This window comes from Chelmon rostratus, chromosome 2, assembly GCF_017976325.1.
Source record: "Chelmon rostratus isolate fCheRos1 chromosome 2, fCheRos1.pri, whole genome shotgun sequence".
In the NCBI taxonomy this organism is placed as follows: Eukaryota; Metazoa; Chordata; class Actinopteri; order Chaetodontiformes; family Chaetodontidae; genus Chelmon; species Chelmon rostratus.
The window spans coordinates 26,033,701-26,056,485 of NC_055659.1; the positions used below are offsets into that span (position 1 = coordinate 26,033,701).

Consider the following 22,785-nt stretch of genomic DNA (forward strand, 5'->3'; position numbering starts at 1 on the left):
TGTGGCTCGTCACAAATATCATGCAAAGCAAGCACATGTATGTTCTTATAAGGACCACACTGCATAAGTTTCCAACTGCAACATTTATATTTTCAATAAATATTTATGAATCCATGTCAACACTGATCCTGCAAACCCAGAATAACCAGAATAAAATGTTAACTGAGCCTTCAAATTCTCATACAGTGACCAAATCAAGACAAAAAGCCTCAAATTACACCAATCTGGGGTGCCCTGGTGGCCTAGTGAAGAAGACACATATAACGGCAATTGTTCATTTCTGGAGCTGATGTCATCTGTCTCTTTCTCACTATACATTCTGCCTTTATCTTCACTGTGAAAATGGCAAAAAGGTCACACTGCTTTTTACAGTCCCTGTTCAGCATACAGATTACTGGACGTCTCGTATGATTCTGTGGTTTAGTGTTTGTGTGTGCGTGAATATATAGCTCAAAATGTTGAGATAGCTTTTGTACAACTTCAGCAAGCTGCTGGAAAACTGGTTTTTCACTTGTTGAAAGAAAGGTTGGCACATTCTGACAAAGACAAGAGGAAAAAACAACAGCTGTTAGAACTCAGAAAAGGATCCTGGAAAAATGCTTTTACTGGATTGTAAATAACAGCGCTGACAGAAACACAGAAGGAATACAAGGTGGTGTGCGTGCTGAATCTATACTGCTAGTTACAAGCCACAATATTGCATAAATTGGGCTAAATTTGATGCAACTGCTGCCTGTGCTTTAAACACACAAATACACCAGCGGAATGACACCATACAAATGACATGTCACACCGCCTGACTGCCACTGCATGTGTTCATCATATAATGATGGGACCTACCTTTATCAATGTCAAATTTGGCCTTTTCTCTCCCATCCTCCACTATCCTTCCAGGAAGAGACAATCTGGGAATAACATTCATACACACAGATGGTTACGGCCACTAATGACAAAGACACGCACCCCCAGTATTCTATTGATATTGAGACCATGGTCAGAAAACAAATCAATGCAAATTCAAGTCTGAGATAGCTGATGCTACTTGATAAGCCTGTGAATTAACTGCTTTCATCGCCCCTCCTGCATCCAACCTCGGTTTCAACAGTGTAAACTCACCTGAGAAAGTAGGGTTTGGCATAGAACTTGAAATCTGTTCCATCAATGTAAAGGTCAAACTCTGATGTTCTGGTGTAGGGCACACGGATGTTGAGGATCAGGTACTGGGGATCCTGGCTTAGGTCAAACGCAGGGGTTATCATTCTGAATGAGGACGTAATACAGACCTGTAGCATCAGAGAGAGAAAGAGCCTTAAATTCCAGTTACAGTACATAGGATTGCATTCCACAGCAGTCTACCAGGCTGGTACAATGAGTGACTGCCCAGCTGACTACAGCATGCCACCTTGTGGTTGACTCTAATGTTGTTTAGTTGCTCGCGTCTGCAGGAGCAGCAGCCCACGTGTGCCACACTGATGGTGAGGACTGTACACAGAGCTTGTGTACAACATAACCACTCGCTTACTACAGTTACAAGTGTCCTTAGTGAGGCTTGTAACCCGGTCCTTCCGTTCTCTCTTGGTTAGAAAGATCTTCATACCGAACTGTATTCGGAAATCAGGGCATTTAAAAAGCTCTTCATTATTGACAGATGTGTCTATGTTTCAAAACAATCCTTAAACCGTTTTACCTACTTATTATGGTCTATGATTATGTCCGGCATAACCATCATCTACCGAGAAGCATTTTCAAAAGGTTAACTTACATTTTCTCTATTTTACCCTAGCTAGCTATGTCACGTAAGGAAGTTAGGGACTTCACATGTATAAGTATTCTCCAGGTCTAAATGTTGAGTGTCACAGAGCTGTTTTGGCCGACATGCATTAAGAATTAAACCGCAGACTTTGAAAATCAAACGACTTTAGGGGTGGGGATACGGAGACCATATTTGTCGATGCCACGCTGACTTAACGTGTTTTTTAAATGATGCTAGGTTTTACGGTTAGCTCGCTACTAGCCTGCAAGCTGAGCTAACACATGACAGTTGTCCTCGTGTTTCGGCTAACGTATCGTAGCACAGCAGCAGCTGCGCTAGCAGCCAGGTTACGCTACTTAACACTTAGAAATTGACTGTTTAAATTACTTCAGTGACAGCCACTAAAACAAAGCACATTTAGGACACACTTAACAAGCATACACACTGCACTCACCAGAGAAACACTGAGTTATCCCAACAAGCTCCACTGGCAGCTCTTGGATGTAGCGTCCATGTTTTACCGTATAATACAGTGTAAACTGGTAGTGAAAATGTTCAGTTTCTCACAAGCCAGATGTATCAGGATGCACCACAGCAGCTGTGGGGAATGTTTTTATGTCTATCAGAGCTACAGTGAGGGTCATGCATGGTTTTAAAATACTGAAAAACAAAACAAACAGGCAGACAAAGTCCATTGCCAGCTGTGGTGTTGGAAAATCACTGTAAATTTACTCAATTACTGTATTTCAATACAAATTTGAAGTACTAAGTGATGCTACTTTACATTTACTTTCCGATATTTTAGAGGCAAACATTGTAGTTTTTACTAGTTGCTAGTTACTACGATTTGATTTGTTGATTGATCAATAATTCACATAGAAAACCAAATGTGAGCTTGTAAAACATGAAGCACTATTGTAGATTACACTACCAGACAGTACAAATCCACTTGCTACAACATTAAAATGCTGTTTATTCAGTAATGCCTCAGTAATAGCCTATCTTGCTGCATAAGGAGCACTTTTAGTTTAGATAATTAGAGCACATTTGCTGGCAATACGTGCATACTTCTATCTAAGCAGGATTTTGAATGCAAGACCTTGATTTTTACATTGTAGTATGGATACATGAATCAGACATCCGGGAACCAAAGACGTCACGGTTTCCTAAATCTAAGCCTCTGTGCAAAGTTACTGTTAAAACGCCTAAGTGGAAATACAAGCGCAAAACTTTACTGTGAATAACTGAAGAAATATCCTGAACAAAACGAGAGCCATTATGATGCCTTCTAAGTGAGTGTTTATCGCCTCGAGGTTGATGTGCGCCCTGCCAGAGAAAATAATACAACAGCCCCACAGCAAAGACGGTGAGGAGGGCCTTTAAGGCGTGAGTATGCCCAGGGGCCCACCATTTTCATAATGTGTCCACACATTGTGGTATTGCTATTTTTACTGAAACTAAAAGATCTGAATATGTCTTTCACCACTGATTACCAGATGGATGGTTTAATGAACAGCTCTTTCTGGCCTGCTCTTGGCTGGCTAAGTGTGGTGTGAATCAGCATTGTTTGGTGATAATTAGGGATGACAAATCACTCGTTGTTAGACTCAATTTAAAAGAGGAATAAGACAATAATATTAGTGACTAAAAACTGATTTTATTGTGTCCATATGAAATGTCCTTAAAAACCTCACGGCAACTTTGCAACCATGTATACAGTAGTCTTACATTAGTGACATGCCAAAATAAATGTGTTTTTGCTGTACCAAAGATAAAATATATATATATATATATATTTACACTATATACATTAATACCTGTCTTACTACAGACCCATTTTAACACTTATATTGTTATTCCAGTATAATTGCGCGACAGTATTGGCGTCATTACGGTACTGCCGGAGAAGCCACACCTCCTCGGTGTAGTCCTCCATGGACGATGAGGAGCTCCTCTCCGCTCTCCATCATCATCTGCAGGAAAATGCGAGCGGGGAGCGGTAACAAAATGTCAACCCGCGCCGCTCTCCCTCACTCGCAGACATGAGCGCAGTCCCGCCTGCCTCTTCCAGCCGCAACAAGTCGCTCTCACCATGCGCATCCACGGCAAAGTAGTTGTGATCGCCGTGTGCTTCGGAGTTTTCCTACTTTTGTACTTTTTGGGGGGCAACGCCGCCGACGATCCGCTGTTGAAAGAAGTTGTTGAGGAGGAGGAGGAGGAGGACGGCAACTCTTCCCCGTCGCCCCCGGTGCTCGGACGCGATGTTGCAGCAAAGTTTGCGAAGAAGCCCCCAGTCGGAGTCGTCGCGCGCGCGGAGGAGGTCCTCAAGAGACGAAAAGAGGGGCCGGCGATCAACAGAGGGGCCAGCGAGAACGCAAAGAGGTCAGTTTGTTTCCCTCTCCTCTGTCGACACATTTGCAGCCTTGATGAGCCTCTTTTCCTCCGCGCCCGGTTCCGTTTGCGCGCACACGCTAACGCATCGGTGAGCGTTTGGTGTTGAATCTCGTCTTTCCTGTCGCCAGGAAGTTAGAGAGTGACCGTGTCAGCGTTTAATCACGCTGTGAAGCAGACGTGCCCCTCCATCAAACAGCCTACATTGCGCTCAAGGACGCAGGCTCCACAATAGCCTGATCTGTCAAGGGGCACTTCCAACATGCATGTGGGCATCTGCCTGCCTGCGTTTTAATGGCCATTAGTTATTTTTTCTCTCTCTCTCTCTCATTTATGGCACTGTGAATCACCCTGCTGCAATCAGGAGTTGCTCAAATAACTGGCTGCAGTGTGAGTGTGGAGCATGACTAACGTGATTATGTGGAAATGTTGGCAGTGTTTGCTCAGAGGACGTCAAACAGCAGCGCCGCACAATGATAAATCATTACCTGACCTCTAAGTCTTCATCATTTGACCCTTGAGGTTTTTAGGCCTTTAATTCAAACCCCAGCTTTTATTGTGGGGATTAAAGGTCACCTTGAGCGACATAAACAGCAATCAATGAGGAATATGAATGAGCACAGAATGGTTTGGGTTGCGTGCGCTGCAACCCCAATGAGATATCGGTGGAAGTGACAGAAGACGGAAACCCATCCTGTTGACCGCTCTCTTGTCAAAGTCTGCCAAAACAATCCGTGTGGGAGTGCGAAGCTTGTCAGGTGTGATTTCCCTCCCTGCGTGGCTAAAGAGAAGCTGCACCCTGGCACATGATCTGATTAAGTCACCATCTCTTTGCGGCCTCTCGAATTTAGACAAAAGGCAGGGTTTGTCTGTTGCTATTTCCGTTCAGGGATGGGAGCGTTTTTATTATGTCTTCCAGTTTTCTAATTCCAGCCTCATCCATCCCTTGCCTTTCCTCCTGGGTTGAATGCCAGCGATGCCACAATGGCCGCGATGTGGTCGAGGAGATACCCGCTCCGCCGGCAGGCAATAATTCTCCTCCAAAGCCAGACTGGAGGTTTAGGACACCGTTTGGTAGATAAAAACCATCAAGGCGTCGCATTGAGAAAAGACCTTTGCGTCCTCCCAGAAACCACACTCCTCCATGTGTGCTCGGCGCTGATAAGGGAGATGGGGTGGAAGGGGTCACCGGCGGCCGTAAAAAAAAAAAAAAAAACACTAACAGGTTTGGAAAAGGCTCAAGACTGACTGCTGCGATTAGGGAGAAGCACACTGAGCATCTGGCCAAAGTCTCCACAAAACTTTCTTCCATTAAATTGCATGAGCTAATCCGGTTTGGCCGTTTGGTAGAAAGCATAAAAGCCGGAGGACTCTGAACAAAAGGGTGTCGTTTTCATGTAACACACATACAAGCCTTGCTTGTTAATGTGGTTCATAGGGATAACAAGGCTGTATGTGCACACGGAGGCCTGAATAATTGATTTTGGGGCAGAGAATCCTTCATGTGCCAGGGCTGTCCATCGGTGCCCCTCTAGTTCCCCTTTTCTGTTGCACCAAACAGACATTTTATGATATGGGTGTACACAGTTTGCTGTTTTTTGTTTTTTTTTTGGATCTGCTGTTCAACACTCTGCTCATGTGTAAATCTGAGCGGTGGACAGATTTCCTGTGCAGCATGCCTAATAGACAAACATCCCTGTTTTTCCTAATCATATCATTTCCTCTTGACACATCACACTACTTCCTGTGGCCAAAAATAGAGAGAAGAGCACCATGCACATACCCCGCGCTGTGGGGGGAAAAGATGCAGACACTAATTTGAGACAATCATCTTTCGTTGATGGCAAACGCGTGCAGGTTCCAGACTGTAAAATGTGAGATTTCGCTGCTTTTCTCTGTTTTATCTTGTTCCAGATTGAATATCTTTGGGTTTTGGACTGCTGGCCACATGCAGTTTTCAGATATTTTCTGCACTGAACGATTAATCATGTGATCAAAAATACGCTAATTGACAATGAAAGTAATGGTTGATTTTCAGCTGTAAACATGTAAGCCTGTGTCTTATAATCCTCACAACAGAGCCTTCACCTGTAAGTCACACATTCCTCCAGTGTGATCTCTGTATTACCGTCGGCGTGAGCGTCAGATGCAGAATAACACCGACGGAGCCCCTCTGTCTGCTTTGTTGCATTGAATTAAGGTCTGCATCTGCAGGATTAGATGGGTGTCGATACATTGTGTTGAAACAAATCCCTCGCCCTGTCACTTCAAATGTAGTTAAGCTGTGTTCCTCGCAGTAAAGAAGTCACTCTCTCGCGGTGGCATTATGCATAGCTATAAAAATGTCACCTCGCATGACTGAACACTCGTTCCGCCGGGAGTGTTTGGAAATCTCTCCCTTGCCTGTGTAGCCTGACGTGGTTGGAGAGGGCGCTTGTTCGAGCCCCCATCGGGGCGGTTCAACCTGCACTTTAGATGGGCTAACTCACTTTTAGGTTACAAGTGAGACGCTAGGAAGACACGCGTTGGGTAAAAGCCAACATTTCTGAGGACGTTTTTCTCTCTTTAATACTGTAAATGAAATATCTGAGTTTTCGACCGTTGGCCTCGCCCGTGAAGCTCATCTATCACGTGCTCCGACAGGTGTGTCTGGTCCCCCTCCAGTTCAGATAGATTTCCCCCCCGTCCTGGTCTGTGACAGGCAGGTACAACAGTTTATCTGATACGGGGACTTCACATCCAGTCTGTACAGTCTTCTGTGGGCCAATGGGGTTTGAGCATGAGCTGTAGCGTTCCGCGGTATGAAGTCGGTTACGCAAACCTTCACTTATTTCACCATAGCAGTCCGCCAAAACCTGTTTCTGAACACATCTGAGGTGAGAAATAAGCAATCCAGCTGCTGAATCTTTGCTAATTTAAAAGTTTGTCTAAAGCAGGGCCACCGCTGCACCGCCAGTGTTTCGGTTCAGCAAGTAACCGTGTTAACTGGTGACTTTTGGCCAAATGCATCCATGGTTACTGTGGATGGAAGTTAGTAACTTCATTAGGACATTATAAAAACACCAATATAAACAGGTTCCAGACTGATTTGTGTTTGCAAATTGGTCTGGCGCTGTCGGACGACTGTTGGCCAGGCAAAACAGGCAATCTGAAGATGTCAGCATGGACTCGTTCTTACAAAGTTTTGACATTTCTGGATGCAGTATTTGACAGATGAATTAATAATGGGGAGATTTGTTAGTTGGAGCCCTGTTTATTTTGCACTCCAGAACACGAATCTCTTGGTGCTGGTGATGCACTCAATAATTTAAATGTAGTCATCATTTGAGTAGCGTTCAGTGGGGGTGTAGCAGCACGCAAAGGTTAGCCTGATCATTGCTGGGCAGTTGCAGCTCGTGCTTGTGTTCATTGGGTAGGCACAGTGGACTGGCTGAAATGCTCAGGAACACTATAGTTCTTGTGTTAGACGCCTTCAGGTGCAGCTGTCACCAGTGGTTAGGCTTGATTTCTGACTCTGACAGTGATGCATGTGGGTGTGCAGGCTCACTTAAATCACTAGCTCCAGTTTCCAATTTGCGTTTGCCAAACACACTCAGCTGCCTCAGCTCAAGATGAAGATGAAGATCTAATTCAAGAGCATTAGGCAAAGGTTACCATTATTATTTAGTTCATACAGCAAACAGAAGTAGAAAGCAGAGCACCAAACTAAACATCCTTTGCCAAAACTTCAAAGTTTATCTCTATATTCTCATCCCAAAGCATTTGGTACATTGTTTGATGAATGACTGACCAAGTTTCACCGTCCTGGATCTGGTTTTGTTGTTGTTTTTTGGTCCATACTGGTCAGTGGTATGAAGGTTAAGCTTTCAAGACGAGCATATAAAATGTCGGGTTTGGTGAGGACTTCTTGGTTGAATGAAGCGTTGCATGAACAAAGTGACAACACTGATTGCTGTGAGTATAAGTGAATGTAAACTTAATTTTTCACACTTGGATTTATAGTAACAATTCAGATGTGATGATAAAGCTTTGAATCTGTACGAACTCTGAGATTTGTTCAAGTTTCTGAATTTTCTTCGCTGCGTGGCGTCTTGGCAGCTTGTCGAGTAGAGCGTAAGTCAGCCGTGAACGCAGTTAATCGGTCTGAAGGCGTATCTGTATCCTCACTGCCATGTGGTCAGATATTTTGTGCCGGGCTTGAAGAGCTGAATTCTGCTCCATCCGCCCTGTGGAAGAGCATGATGGGAACATGTTCATTTTCATACCTTTGATACCCACTGGTTCAAACCAAAGGGAACACATTGGATACAACTCCACCAAATGACCCAGTTACGGTCGACGCTGATTAATTAAATGCCTTCGAGGTGTTCTTTGGTGTAGTTTTTACTTTGCCTCTTCACTCAGTACATGCACGTTTTTTTTCCTTGACATTATCTTTGAAGGTGCTGCTTTTTTCTCTCCTTACATGATTTGAAAGGGCTGGCTGCGGTGCTTTGTAGGCAGAGGGCTCCTCTTATGCTCACTCTGCAGCCAGTGATGAATTCAGTCCTTATGTACCATATTTCTGTGCTTTCTGACTGCTTCCAGATGTGGGGAACAGTGCCATGACACAAAACATCATGTGTGCAGCCCTTGCTTTGTGCAACAAAGAATTTTTATTTTTTTTGTCTTGTCATCCAGTTTTATGCAGAAATCCTTTCAAGGGCATTTATTTTGCATGACTAAGTGCAACGTGATTACAGTTGTGTAGGAGATAATGGATTGCTTTTTCTGCGGGAAAATAGGAATGTGTGTTCAACAACCTTGACAGAGCGTCAGCCTTTGAAGCGTGGCAGACAGATTTCTCAGCACCTTCTCATTCGTCCTAATCTGCGCTCCATCATTGTCCCTCAGCCATGCAGAAAACGAAGTGTCACGCTTGGAGACTGCCCTGCAACCCACCTGTCAAATTTCACTCTTCTCTCTTCCCATCCGTTAAACGTCAGACTCTCTGCCTCCTCCGGGCGCGGAGGAAATCTGCGCCTTTTGGTATACGCCGTCTTTACTCGTAAAACCGTTTGCCTTCCACCGAAAAGGTTCTGTGTTCTTTTTCTGTGTGCCAGCCTTCTCCCCCTATGGCTCCGGCAACATTTATGCTGTACATGTTGTTATTACAACAAGCCCACGCAGCGTGAGCATGTGGAGGACATTACAAGATGTCGGCCTTAGCCTCAGGCTCCCCCATTGTACAAATGTTTCCTTATCGTAGTGGGAGATGCCGCACGGCTCGGTGTATTTTAACTCTGCAGCAGCACCAGCTCTGCAGAGAGAGCAAATTCTTACCAGATAAATGACCTCCTTGCCTTTGAGCATGGCAGAACAAAGCAGGAACAGAGCAGAAGGAAGAAGGAGAAGGAAAAAAAAATGGTTGTGCATATTTGTGGTGGTTTGTGGAGGCAGTGATGAACGAAGGCGAAGGCACAGATGTGACTTCTTTGAGGGAAGTCACTGACTTCGCTCCTCGTCTACCTGGCGGCAGGATGAACGTGGTGATCCGCTGTTTTCTTGCTTTTCTTCTTTCCTCTGTCTTGATTCACACAATGTCCAAAATAACTTTCTGTGCTGCTGACGTGTTCACGAAGTGACGTGTTGGCAGGTGAGGAGACCTGTGCTGAAAGGGGAAAGTGTTTTTAATAGATTAATATATGCACAAGATGCAGGCCTGATATTATCCAATCAGTGCTCTGATGGGACGGATATTTACTTTACAATGTATCACCATTGTATGGGGTGTCCATGGAAAGCTCTCAACCAGAATACAAAATTCTGTCCAAAAATGCGCAGCCTTTGGAGTGAGACTGGAAGAAAATACAACACATTCTTCTCTTACAAATGAAATCATCATGAACGTCATTAACAATGTCTTAACAAGCCAAAACAAGGATTTATATCGAATATCTGGCCGGTCAGCTGTAGCCAATTGCCATTAATTCCATGAGGTGTAGTATTACTTGTACTCATGCCTTCTTGCAGTATTTGCACTCAGCCAAATCCTGAAGCACCACCCCGTCTTGAGAGTGAAATGAGTGTTGATCATGGTGGTGGATGGTGAGCAGTAGTTTCCGTGTTCCTGTTAAACCGTCGAGCACATACCGTCGTTGTTTTAAGCGTATCGCCTTCAGATGTCTGAATCGCGACCTGCGGCGTTCTGCTGCTGTGGAGCAGCTGGTCCTGTCAGTCTTAACACGAGCTAACGTTTGCTCAAGCTCATGCAGAGACGTCAAGTCAGTAAGATAACTTAAAGTTGTCAGACATGCCGATCATGACAGCTATGTTGCTGTTCTGAAAAACACACACACACATATATATGTTTATATATATTTATATATGTATATATATATATGTATATATATATGTATATGTGTGTGTGTGTATATATGTTTATATATATATATATAATTGAGTAATGTCAAGTCATTAGTATTACTGATGTAATACTACTGTAAATGTGCTAAACTGGTCCAGTTTACATAAAATTTGAAGCTGTTAAGGTAGAAAACCCATCAGCATAATTTTATGTGACTATGTTGACGTAACAACAACATACATTTGTGATTATTCGGTTTTATCGTGTAGGCCACCAGCACAGACGCTGGGTTCAATCTTTCAAAAACAGCCTTGGTCTGAAAGAATCAGAATGAAGGAAACTTGCTCGAATAGTTCTGGCCCGCTTCTCCCTTTGCAGTTCTGCCACTGAGTCTGTAATTACAAATGCATGTAGAGCAGCTGGGCTTTGTTCACTGCAGCTAAAATTGTCAGTTGTCACGTTGGCATTGAAATATGTCGGGCGGAATTGCAGAGAAATGTGTGCAGAAGCGATGCACGACACATCATTTTCCATCACGTTAAAAAAAGCGGCGTCTTGGATTTGAATGCTATCTTTGGCATGAGCCTGATAGCGCTGCAGTGAAGTGGACAAATGTTTTTGTTCAGTGAAAGAAGAATCTTTGTTCAACATTTTGAGGAGCAAGAGGTCAGTAATTGCCCAAGTAGGAGGGTTTAATGCTGTTTAATGGGCTTTTCAAGTGCTGAAGTGCTCATATATTTGGGGGATTTTTGTATAAAAGCATTCAAGGTCACGTGTGTGTGTGTGTATCACATATGTATTACCACAACTATCAGAATGTTTCGGCTTAAATAAATATGAGTCTCGACCTTCAAAATCCCATATTGATCAAAGCTAATCTGTGTTTTGACTCGAGTAAAGTTCAGTACATCTGTTGTAGAGAACACATTGTTCTCACGAGAACACAGGCCAGCTCACAGGCGACGAGTGAGAGAACTCAGTGATTGTCAGCAGGTCCAAACCCCCTCCGCTCTCTGAACACATGGCGTGCACCCATTTAGATCTGAAAACATGACAAAGGCTTGCTCATCGATTTATTAGCCCCTCCCTCTCTTCTGTTTTCAGCCTAGTACACTTCTCATCTCCGTCTTTTGTGTGTTTTTAGTAAACCGCGGAGCCGTGTGGCCCGACCCGTGGCCAAGCGCACGCGGGCCGAGGAGGTCATGCACCTGGCTGTGGTGGCCTGTGGGAATCGTCTGGACGAGACCCTCGCCATGGTCAAATCGGCCGTCCTGTTCAGCCTCAAGAGGATCACGTTTCACATTTTTGCCGAGGACCCTTTGGCCCCCCAGTTTGAAGAACGGGTGAGAATCCTCCGCTGGGCTGATGCCCACTCTATACACTGCACACCTTCAGACCAGCTTCACTCGTTTTGCTTTGTTTTCTGCTCATTCAGTGACTTCAGATTTAATCCAGCGCGTGTTAAACATCCCTTCTCTCTTTGTGATAGATGATATCAAGATCAGAGCAGTTTTAACTCTGCCTCTCTGACTCACTCTGGTACAGACATACACCCCTTTTATCTCAAGGCTGGCCTGTAATATATCACCCAGACACCCTGCTTTTTCTGCAGGTCTGTGCATCGCTTCAAAGTCACCTTTACAGAGGTGCATGCCGTGATTTTGATTACTTCCACTAATAGTGACTAACAGCCTATTAACATCACTAAAACAGCTTTAAATCCAAACCCTGGACCTGTGAGCTTGCCTTTGTGTGAATGTTACCACAGTTTAAACACTGTAAATGGAGTGAAAGGTGGAATATTGCTGGTATGATGTCAATATGACTGTCAACAGATCATTGTCACTGTTTATTTTTGCTGTGTCACACGCACAAAATAGGCGACATGTGGAAGCTCTAGGTGCTCCAACTTGTTAGCACGGGCCCCGACATGAAAAGGCAGTGTGTCCCGGGCGTAATGTAGTACAAATGCTTGTTGCGTCCAGCCATGGCGTTCAGAGACATGGCGAATGTGCGTTGAGGGACTTGGAAATGTTGTCTCTCCTTTGGTTTCTTGTCCTCGCCTGCACAAGCCCTGCCAATTGCTCGCGGCGCTCTCACTCTTCTCAGGGCCAAACTGTTAAACTGATGATTACACAGGGACTTGGCGCCTGACGCACTGGATAACGCGAGCTTTAGCGGTACACTCTGGACTTAAAGAGGGTGCCTTCCCTTGTTTAGACTGTAGCTTTTTAATAAAACAACAGCTGGCGGCTGCACGTGCTCCACGCAGAACTGCGTGGCACTGCGAGACGTGACTTCACTGGTTTAAACGGCCGTCTTTACGAGCCAGTTTATGTTGGTAAGTCTGTGAAAAGAGAGAGATTAGCTTTCAGAATAAGGCCTGTTTATAATTTCTCACACTCTTAGTAAACCTTTTAGGGTTTAGTCCATTAGATGCTTCCTCTGTATAACATGCGATGTGTTGCTTTGACTTGCAGCTGAACCAGTGGCCTCGCTCCATCTCAGCCAAGTTCCAGTACAGCATCTACCCCATCACCTTCTCTGTGGGGAACGCCGACGAGTGGAAGAAGCTGTTCAAGCCCTGTGCCGCTCAGAGACTCTTCCTCCCTGTAATGCTGCAGCGCTTATCTCCTCTCATATCCTCGCCATGCATAATGTCATTAACCGGTGTGAAGAAAAAGTGGCATTAATCCATTTCGTTTCTACTCAAACACCTTTTTCCTTGCCTTCATTTTATCCCACTGCATGGTACTAATTAATTACTTGTGCGATTATTGATGATTTCACACCTTTTCTGCAGCATTTGCTTAACAAATAAGCCGTCTCCAGAGACTGAATCCAGTAATTTCATCAAGTGAAGCTCTGCTTGGCTATTGATTTTCTTTTTCTGCTGCTGTTCATTGAAATAGCAGTCGGCTTACTTACCATGTAATGAACATATTGCAGGTCAGACAGATCCATAGGTGTTTTCTCTTGCCACAAAGCCTACAGCTAACCGTTCAGACTTTCTGTCTCTACAGTAGTCTGAATCATGTAAAGGCTGCACTGGTCCATCCTGATTCAGAGCCGTCACGGTGATGTTTTGGAAGTTAAATCCTCCTGATCTTTAAGGTGGACTTCTTTTAGACCAAGCTCTCAGCCCGGCTTCAAAGTGAGTCGCGTGAACTCAAGTCTTGGGTTTGGGTATTTTGGAACCAGCACCTTTGCCTTTGCTCACTGGTGTCCTCCTCCATTTTTATGTATTAGTTTAGTTTACTGCTCAATACGCCGTGCAATAGGTCAGGCTGATAGTGAATTATAAGAACACCCTCTGCTGGACCACAGGGAAAGCTACGTCAAATGGTCTGTGGAGCTTATAGTCTGTAAATTTTGAGCTGAGTCTTCACCTGCACCTGAGAGCGGAACTGGCAGCCCACCTGTCCCAAGGGACCTCCCGCTGTGGATAGGGTCGGGCCTTTGGCTATTCAATGAATCTGACGTTTAAGTCATTAAGTGTAAACCTGGAAGAAAAATTCTAGATTAAATTCTTGTGTTAATCTGTTGCTGTCTGTCCGGCGGCTGTGCTGGCCTACGAAAATTGTGCACGTTTGACCTAGTTCCGAAGCTGTGTCGCCTTTTCACTCACGCATAACCAAAACTCCAGTTTGTAAGACTCAGTGGCACAAGGTCACAAGGGAGCTTGGTGTAGCATGCATATACGGACACAGCCATACCAAAAACTTGAAGAAACATCACATGCACTTAGCTTTAGACAGTATGTCCTGCATCATACAGAATCACGCATCATCACAGCAGCAGACAATGTGTGTATGAAGTCCCATCCATTATCAGGGGAGTTCAGCCTGCAGGAGTCTGCCCACATATGCCAAGTGTGAAGGACAGCGAGTCCCTCTCAGGCCGGCTTAACGTGTCAATGCACAAGTTCAACCTTCCTTCATGTCCCCAGTGTTCTCCCACATGCAGGGCCTTTAAGGTTCAGTTTATGGAAAGCTCCAGGTTAAGTTCACCTGGTGGAAAAACGCTTATAGCTTACAGCGTTGACCAAAAAGCCTGACCTCATTCTCACACTGCTCAGAACAGAGAGGAACTAACTTCATCAACTAACTAAGAAAAGTAAGAGCAAGAGCTGTAAGGGAAGAGTGTGATTGTAATTATGTGGGCAGCCTGGGTGTTTTTGTGGGTTATAGTCCAGTAAGAGTGTAACCGCACCATTTGCAACACACCATTCACACTGAAGTTTGTGTGCTCCTGCTCAGGGAGTCTGGTCCACAGTGGCTATTATTGCATAGCTGTGGATATACACACAGGAAATTAGGCTGCTGAAACAGTGGGTTACTGCTCTGTTCGGGCTTGTTGGTATTGATTGCTGCTTTGTCACACACACCAGCACCTACTCCTCTCTGCTCTCAGCAACATAGCCCAACAAAGAGCAGGCACAGGCTCAGTCCATGGTCAAACACAGCGAATAGTGTCTTACTAGCACCCCCCTCCGCCCATTGGCTTCGACTGGTCCTGTCTTTATTGACCACGCACCTCAGACTCTACCATCCCAATTAGCAGCGCTGTAACTCTGCCACAGACGCAGCCTGAACCCCTGTCTGTGCTGCATATTCTACGTGGTATATTCTGACTGCTACACATACACTTTGTGACAGCATGTGCTAAACAGTGAAGTCATGCGTAACTCACTCTGTCCTCACTATATACCCGGAGTCACTTTGGCCGCCTGAAATCTAATTTCAGCTCTCAGCCCTGAAGTCTGGCTGGTTGTGAAGAGTCAGACCCAAATGTTATCTCAGCCAAAGTGGCCCTGTAGCCTTTCTGCCACGCACCGACAGCACAATTCATCAGTGGATACAGGAAGTAATTATCTCATCTTTAACTTGACGTATTGTTGTTGGCAGAAAGTGGAAGTCAGCATTTGCTTTTTCTCCCATAGGTTGTTTAATGTTGAACTCTATTTAAAGTCCCTTAAAACACACTTTTTCCACACTCACATGTGTAGTTGATCTGATCAGGACTGAACCTCTTAATGTCTGTTTGCTTTATAGTTTTCTTTTATCAGATGCTCAGATATAGATCTAGATTTTCACAAGCAATAAGAACCAATGATTGTCTGTTTTTGTGGCAAATACCAATACAATAACATATATTAATGTTACAAATGCAAACAAGTAAAGAGGAAAAGATAGATATTTAATTTTTGTTTACTTTTCTTATACAACACCAACATTTAGAGAGCTTCCACCATCCCTAGAATACAGAACAGATTAATTTATTGTAAACTTGTTTGGAAATAAGCGGAATTATTTTTTTAATATGTGACTAATTAATGTGTGTCTAAGTGTTGAAAAGCATGTATGGGTTACCAGAAGTATTAGAAAAACTATGTTGTGCTTAAACCCTTGGACTCATGTAAGCCTGCATGCCTTTTCCAAAAACAGCTGGCTAACAGCGCTTTGACATCATTCATCCTCTTCTCTGATCTCCACCGTGTGTGTGTGTCTGTGTGTGTGTGCATGCTCGTGCACAGTGCGCCGGACCTCATTATTGGCTGAAACTCCATTATTGGAACGATAACAGTGATTTCATTTTTTCACTTGTCAGCCACTGGTATGTCATGCGTCCCTTGTTAATATGTGAGTGAATCAGTGTCTCATGGAGCAAGCTGTTTGTGCAAACAGGGAGGTAAACCATGACACAGAGAAAACATCTGTATTTTTTATTTGTATTAAGCATTGAAGACCACATAACAACAGCTGGTTGTCACAAGTTTTACTGTTTTAGCTAAATTTTTAGCCAACCTAGCACTTCAATCCAGACTGGAATATCTCAACAGTTAATGGATGGATTGCCATTATCTGGACATTATATTACTGACTGTGGTGACTTTTTCACAAGTGCCAACATGACATTTTTGGTTTTGAGTGAAATGTTTTCATACCTGTTGAATGGATCACAATCATATTTCATACAGACATTCCAGACACCCTCATAATGAACTGTAATTAGTCTGGTGATCCCTCAACTTTTTCGTCTAGCGCCATCATCAGGTCAAAACATTCATTTGTCCTGCAGTTTGGTTTATGACCAAATATCTGGAACACTGATCACATTCCCATCAGCCTCTTTTGCACTTTGTGTTTTGTCCTGATTAGCATACGTTCCTATGCTAACAAGCTAAACAGAGATGGGGAACATGGTAAAAGCTACACTTGCTGAACATCATGTTGGTAATCTCACTGTGTGCAAGTTAGCATGCTGACGTTAGCATTGCACAGCCTTGCAGAGCTGCTTGCCTGGCTGTAGACCTTTATGTTTGATGCTGAATCCAACTTTTTCCCCACTCAGACATTGAGTTGATCTGATCTGAACTGAACCTCTTGATGCTTTCCTCGTACTCCATAGTTACAGTTTATTAATATATGAGTCGCTGTCTGGGAGAGCGTGCTGTTTGTGCAAAAGGGGGAGGTGCATTTGACATGCTAGAGTCAGTGTAGTCTAACACTGTGAGAAAATAATGTGTTTTTTCTATGTAACAAGGTTAACACTGTCATGAGGTTTATTTACTTCTTCTTGAGTAGTACATGGTGGAATCATGCCCAATCCAGTTCTTTAGAATAAAATGTTGTGGTCATAAATACCATGTTATGCTAACTATGATGACAATAACCGTCATCGTGTCCTCCCAGGTCATCCTAAAAGACGTGGATTCGTTACTGTACGTAGACACGGATGTGCTGTTCCTGCGGCCCATGGATGATATCTGGAGTCTCCTCAAGTCCTTTAACAGCACCCAGCTGGCAGCAATGGCCCCAGAGCACGAGGTCCCAAAGATTGGCTGGTACAGCCGCTTTGCACGCCACCCTTTCTATGGAGTCACAGGGGTCAACTCTGGTGTCATGCTGATGAATCTCACGAGGATCCGCAGCACAATGTTCAAGGTAAGGTCAAAACATAGTCATATTTCCTCGCACTCGGATCGGTAGAAAGCTAAAGTGAGCTGTGATTTTCCCCTTTTGCATTCTGAAGGGTTTTTTCCATGAGCTCAAGTCGCAGGCTGAGTGCTCTGAGTGGGCTGTGATTGAAGCTTTCTGATTACCACGCTAGCATCACAGACTTCTGCCCTCAGAACTCAATTTAGCAGCTCTCCAGCTCTTAATACTGCCAGCAGATTGCAAATGGAAATGGGAATGTAAATGTGCTCCTCCTTTGATGATGTGTCTTTGGGGGGGAAAAAAAAGGCTGCTCTTGAGCTGTTTGCGAGTGAATGTTGTTTGGCATTTCAGAACAGTATGATCCCCAGTGGCCTGTCATGGGAGGATCTTCTGCATCCACTCTATCAGAAGTACAAGAACCACATCACCTGGGGAGACCAGGACCTCCTCAATATTATCTTCCACTATAACCCAGGTACAGTCCTTTCTACCGGTCTATCTGCAATCATCATAACATATTATTATCACACTGAAAACACATTATTTATCCCCAGAAAGAGGCTTTATGATAAGATAAGATAAGATAGACTTTATTAATACCCAGCCGGGGAAATTTGGGTGTTACAGCAGCAGGTAATAGCAGTTGGAGAAGAAAATAGAAACAGAAATAGAAAAATTCAAATAACAAAATGCATTATAAAAGCTAACTATATCTATGTACTTATCATACAAGGGACTACATAAAAGAAAAACGTGCAGAAAAAAAAAAAAAAAATATATATATATTGCCCCAAGAACTATGGGAAAATTGCCATAAAAATATACTGCCAGAACAGATTTTACACAAATTGCACATGGGTAGCAATTGCTAAAGTGCTCTATTAAAGGTCCATGAAAGGCATAGCCTAAATATCAAACTCAATTCATTTTAAATTACTCGTCTGCACACTTTCAACACAGACGCTTCACACTATCAACATGTCCACATAAATTGTGTCTTATTGCCCAGTTAATAAACCAGTTCACATTATGACTCTGGATCAGTAAACACATGAAGCTGTGGCTGTAGGCAACAGCAGCAGACCGAGTTCCAGCTGCAGCGGCCAGATGTGGGCATTAAGCGCTCAGAGCCATCGGTCGGCCTGGCATCGCCAGAGTTTGCTTGAAAACGCAGCCGATGAAGTAAAGTGTTTGTTTTACATTGTACAGTTTTGAGCTCTCTGCTACCTCCAGAGAAATACTCAAGTTAGTCCACGATGTTCTCGCTTCTTTTTGACCAGGAAACAGGACTGCGATCGCTCTACAGATCAGACATGATGGAGTTAAAGGGGAATGGAATGGAGCTGATGTTTTGACACATGTAGCTTTTTAATAAAAATGGAAGAAAGCGTCTATATTTTTATCTATATCACTTAAACTTTTTTTTTAGCCTGGTACTATATATCCCGTACAAACACCATATCTCACACAACTGGATACTGATATCACTATAATGGCTATGTATATATATGTATATATATGTGAATATATGTGTGTATATATATATATAGTTGGGTTTTTTTATGTTTATGCATACAGCATGTATGCATTCCCACCATGCAGCTGTAGTGTAAGATTATTGGCCGTCCTGTGGCACACTCGAGCAACCCACAACAAGAGCACGCTCAGACTTGCTAACAGCATCTCTTCAGACTCGCTGCATGTTTTAAACAGAGAGTAAGAACTTCTGCCCACCAGTAAATTATTCAGAGTCCCTCCACTGTCAGGCTGAGTAATTCTTTTACACATCAGTCTGTCCTGTTGTTAAATCAAAATCAATGTGCTGCCACCTGAGATCTGAATCCAGAGGATATACTGTAATGTGATATGTACAGCTGTCATCTCTGTGTGTGAATCTCTTTAACGGAACGGCCTACGGATGCTAAATGAATTTCAGTGTAAACTGACAAAGTTGTATTGTATCGTAATAAGCATCCGCCATTGAGCTGCTGTGCTGAAGCAGCTGGAGGTTGATTGCTTTGCTAAAGTGTTCTTCGCAGTGGCAGTAATTTTGCGTGTGTGTTTTCAGAGGCCTTTGTCTTTGTTTAGGTGCAAATAAATAGACGGATAGATGGGAGGAAAGAGACATTTTCCTCACTCTGTTTCTAAACAGTCAGGCCTCACAGTCCTGTATTTACCTGAGATGCAGTGTTTGCTATAATATATAGCAATGATGTGTGTGTCATTTTTTCCAGAGTGTCTCTTCATCTTTCCCTGCCAGTGGAACTACAGGCCAGATCACTGTATGTACGGGAGTAACTGTAAAGGGGCTGAAGAGGAGGGCGTCTCCATCCTCCACGGCAACCGTGGAGTGTACCATGACGATAAGCAGCCGGCGTTTAAAGTCGTCTATGATGCAATACGTGATGTAAGTATCCCTGTGGGCTAGTCAAGCTTTACTGACACAATATGGAATGATAAAAGATGTCAATCCCAAAGCCCAATAAAATTTCCATAAGGGAAGCCATATTTGTATTTAATGATCAAAGTGATGACAAGAACATAAACAAACATTTAAGTGAGGTAAGAGATTTCGCCCAAAAGAGTGGCTGCAATAACAGAGCAGCATAATACAGCAGGCATTTTGAAATGTTCTGGCAGAAAAACAGAGGCTGCAGGTCACGTTAACGACGGCTGCATTCCATTCGAGTGTGTCAGGTTCCAGGACCCTGGTGTTATCCATCGTTCATGTTATTGGTTTCACTTGTGCTTTTCCTGCTGTGGCACAACAGAATATCTGCTGTTAATGAGGGCGACTGAGGTTGTGTACTGTATTGGATGGGTCATACAATGAATATGCATACTGTTTATATACATAAAATATAGAGGAACAAATACACTCACATATTGGTAAATACATTTACTTACTATTTAACCGGAGTCTGGGTAAAAACAAAGTCAAATTCAACTCTGTGCTTCCTAATCCAGTCTGACACCTTTAGCCTAGCACAGCACTCAGACTGAAAGTAACACCTGAAAAGCTACTGATATCAACCCTGCCATCTGACTCTAGGTGATGCTAAGAAGCATTTTTTTTTTTTTTTTTTAAATGCTGGACTGTTCCTTTAATGACTTCAGCCCAGAAAAAGAGCAGCTTTAAGTATTTTCTCTGTGATACAAATTCACTGTTGCTTGCATTAAACAATCTGGGTCACTTTTTAAATTTAGAGTTTGTTTTCTCCGGCAGCAGAGTCAGTCCCCCCCCTGCTCTGCCGAGATAAGCCTCTTAAAGACGAGCCGGGTCGTAATTTATGATTAATACAGAACACCAGCACCTCACCCCACCCCGGCCGACACGATTTGTAAATACCACTTAGTGTGCGATACCGTCCATTGAAAGGTGATCAAACTGAAATACCTCTGGGATCAATGTCTCTGTTCCTGCAGTTTCCCTTCGAGGACAACATGTTCCAGTCGCTGTTCTACCCGATCCAGACCAAGTTCCTGGACACGGTCAACACGCTCTGTGGTCGGATTCCTCAAGTCTTCCTCAAGCAGATAGAAAAGACCATGAGGAAGGTGTTTGAGGAGAAAGTGGTCCGACACGTCAGGCCGCACAAATAACTGACGGAGACATTGACTCCCGGTTTATCTGACAACACAGCGGACCATCCCGCTGTGGATTACGTGTCTTACCAGCATCTCTCGGACTGAACTGTCGGCTCTGCGTTTGCAGTACTTCAACATGCTACACTTGCTGGAGCAGTCTCATGAACACGATGGTCATCTCGTGATGGGATGGGTAACAGGCCTATGTATACAGAGGAGCATACAGTGCTGGTCAGTGATGCCGTAGAATAGGTTTGCCTTATTGCCGTCTTAGACCTTTCACATCCCAGCCGTGTACGGTGGGGACAATGAGGGAAAAAAACGACTGCATGAATTCTTTTTATGTCAAGAATTATGAAAATATCAGCTCTTCATCTCGAGTGTGGGTCAAAAGCAAAATCGAAGGCATCTTAGTGTCAACGGCGCGTTTAAGAAACATATCTACCTTCTTTATTGTTGCTCATGAACATGATATATACACTAAACAAAGTCACCTTTGGACTTTGAAAGGCTCTACTGCTTGAGGTAGTAGATTCATAAACCACTCTTCTAAAATCATGTGAATGATTTACAACTGAACTGTGAGTCTGTGTGAATGAGAAGAGTTGCCAGTTCTTGGCCTGTTCTGCGGCTGCCAAATGCCACTGACAGTATTAAATCCAGCACAACGGAGGAAATACGGACTTTGACTTCACGTACCGAATGTTAAAATGCACTTTCAGAATGATATTAGGACTGGTTGGTTGTTTGTAGACGACATGTCCGACATTAGATGCTACGCTGTCCGAGCGAATCAAAACCAAAAGTGCTAGCGTTTGAAGCCAGTGACATGCTACAGCTGAATATGTGCCATATGAATATCCACGTCTGCCATGTTTACTATTACAAGAAAAGTCGTGTGTGTTTGAGACGGTATCATGGCTTGTAATATGATGTATGGTCTGTTGTGAACACGTGTCATATGTTTTAGCAGCACTACATTCAACGTGGTGTCATGATTTAAATATATCATTCAAACTGGAAACTGGAAATGGCTCCACGGTCATGTACATGTGTTTCTAAATAAAGCGATGCAATGTACTGAGTCTCATTTAATATAATAAATATAATACATTTTTTTCTTGACATCAGCATCTGCATTTATATTTAGTTTGATTCTGCACTTGCTGTGATAACATAATTTGCTTGTTGTTTGGAAACTGGACTCCATACGAACACACCACCGTACGTGCTTCAACTATGGCTCATCTTGGTTGTTTTAAGATCAACTCATGTTTAAGGAAAAAGTCCCCCAGTTCTGTCCTTCAAGGGCTTCAAACACAGCCTTTAAACTCAGTGCCAGTTCTTGAATCCGTGTCAGGGGCCTGAGGAACAGCAGATTAGCAAAACCAATATAACAGTATGCTGAGAGCACAGGCCAATATTGCCAGTCTGTCATTAGCTGCTGTTTGTCACTCTAGGACAAACATTTGTTCAGTTGCACAGTAGTATTCAGCACACTATAATGTCGTCATTTTTATCAAATCAGTACCTGTTAGCAGTTCTGATCTTGTATGTTTTAGTTTTTTTTTTTTTTAGGAAAAAAAGCATCTAAGATATGCAGTAATATGATAATAATAAATGATTTTCCAAACCTCCTGACAGAAAGTATATAAATGGTGACCTTTCTAAAGAGGAAACAATGGATAGAATAAGAGTTCTGATAAAAACATAAAACCCGTAAGTTTGAACATGTCGATCTCTCTCTCTCTTTCTTTATGTGTGTG

At 43.4% G+C, this 22,785-nt stretch overlaps 2 protein-coding genes across 2 annotated transcripts in view; one reads left to right on the forward strand and one right to left on the reverse strand.

Annotated features, from left to right (window-relative positions):
* shq1 (SHQ1, H/ACA ribonucleoprotein assembly factor) overlaps positions 1–2,273 on the reverse strand; it is a 40,806-nt gene extending 38,533 nt beyond the window's left edge. The window contains exons 1-3 of the mRNA XM_041956542.1: positions 2,208–2,273; positions 1,117–1,283; positions 841–905 (exon numbers count right to left, since the gene is read on the reverse strand). Of these exons, the coding sequence (XP_041812476.1) occupies positions 841–905; positions 1,117–1,259 (208 nt within the window). The 5' untranslated portion in view covers positions 1,260–1,283; positions 2,208–2,273. The remainder of the gene's footprint in view (positions 1–840; positions 906–1,116; positions 1,284–2,207) is intronic.
* Positions 2,274–3,713: 1,440 nt separating this feature from the next.
* Positions 3,714–22,093, forward strand: gxylt2 (glucoside xylosyltransferase 2). Its single transcript, XM_041955707.1, has 7 exons — positions 3,714–4,135; positions 11,635–11,833; positions 12,971–13,102; positions 17,186–17,437; positions 17,783–17,906; positions 19,666–19,838; positions 20,858–22,093. The coding sequence occupies exons 1-7, from the start codon at positions 3,846–3,848 to the stop codon at positions 21,032–21,034; spliced, it is 1,347 nt and encodes a 448-aa protein (XP_041811641.1). The 5' UTR covers positions 3,714–3,845; the 3' UTR covers positions 21,035–22,093.
* Positions 22,094–22,785: the final 692 nt, after the last annotated feature.

Coding starts and splice junctions, on each gene's coding strand:
- gxylt2 (XM_041955707.1), top strand. CDS start 3,846: ATGCGCATCCACGGCAAAGTAGTTGTGATCGCCGTGTGCTTCGGAGTT. Junction 4,136..11,634: donor GCCAGCGAGAACGCAAAGAG/GTCAGTTTGTTT, acceptor GTGTGTTTTTAG/TAAACCGCGGAGCCGTGTGG. Junction 19,839..20,857: donor TCTATGATGCAATACGTGAT/GTAAGTATCCCT, acceptor CTGTTCCTGCAG/TTTCCCTTCGAGGACAACAT.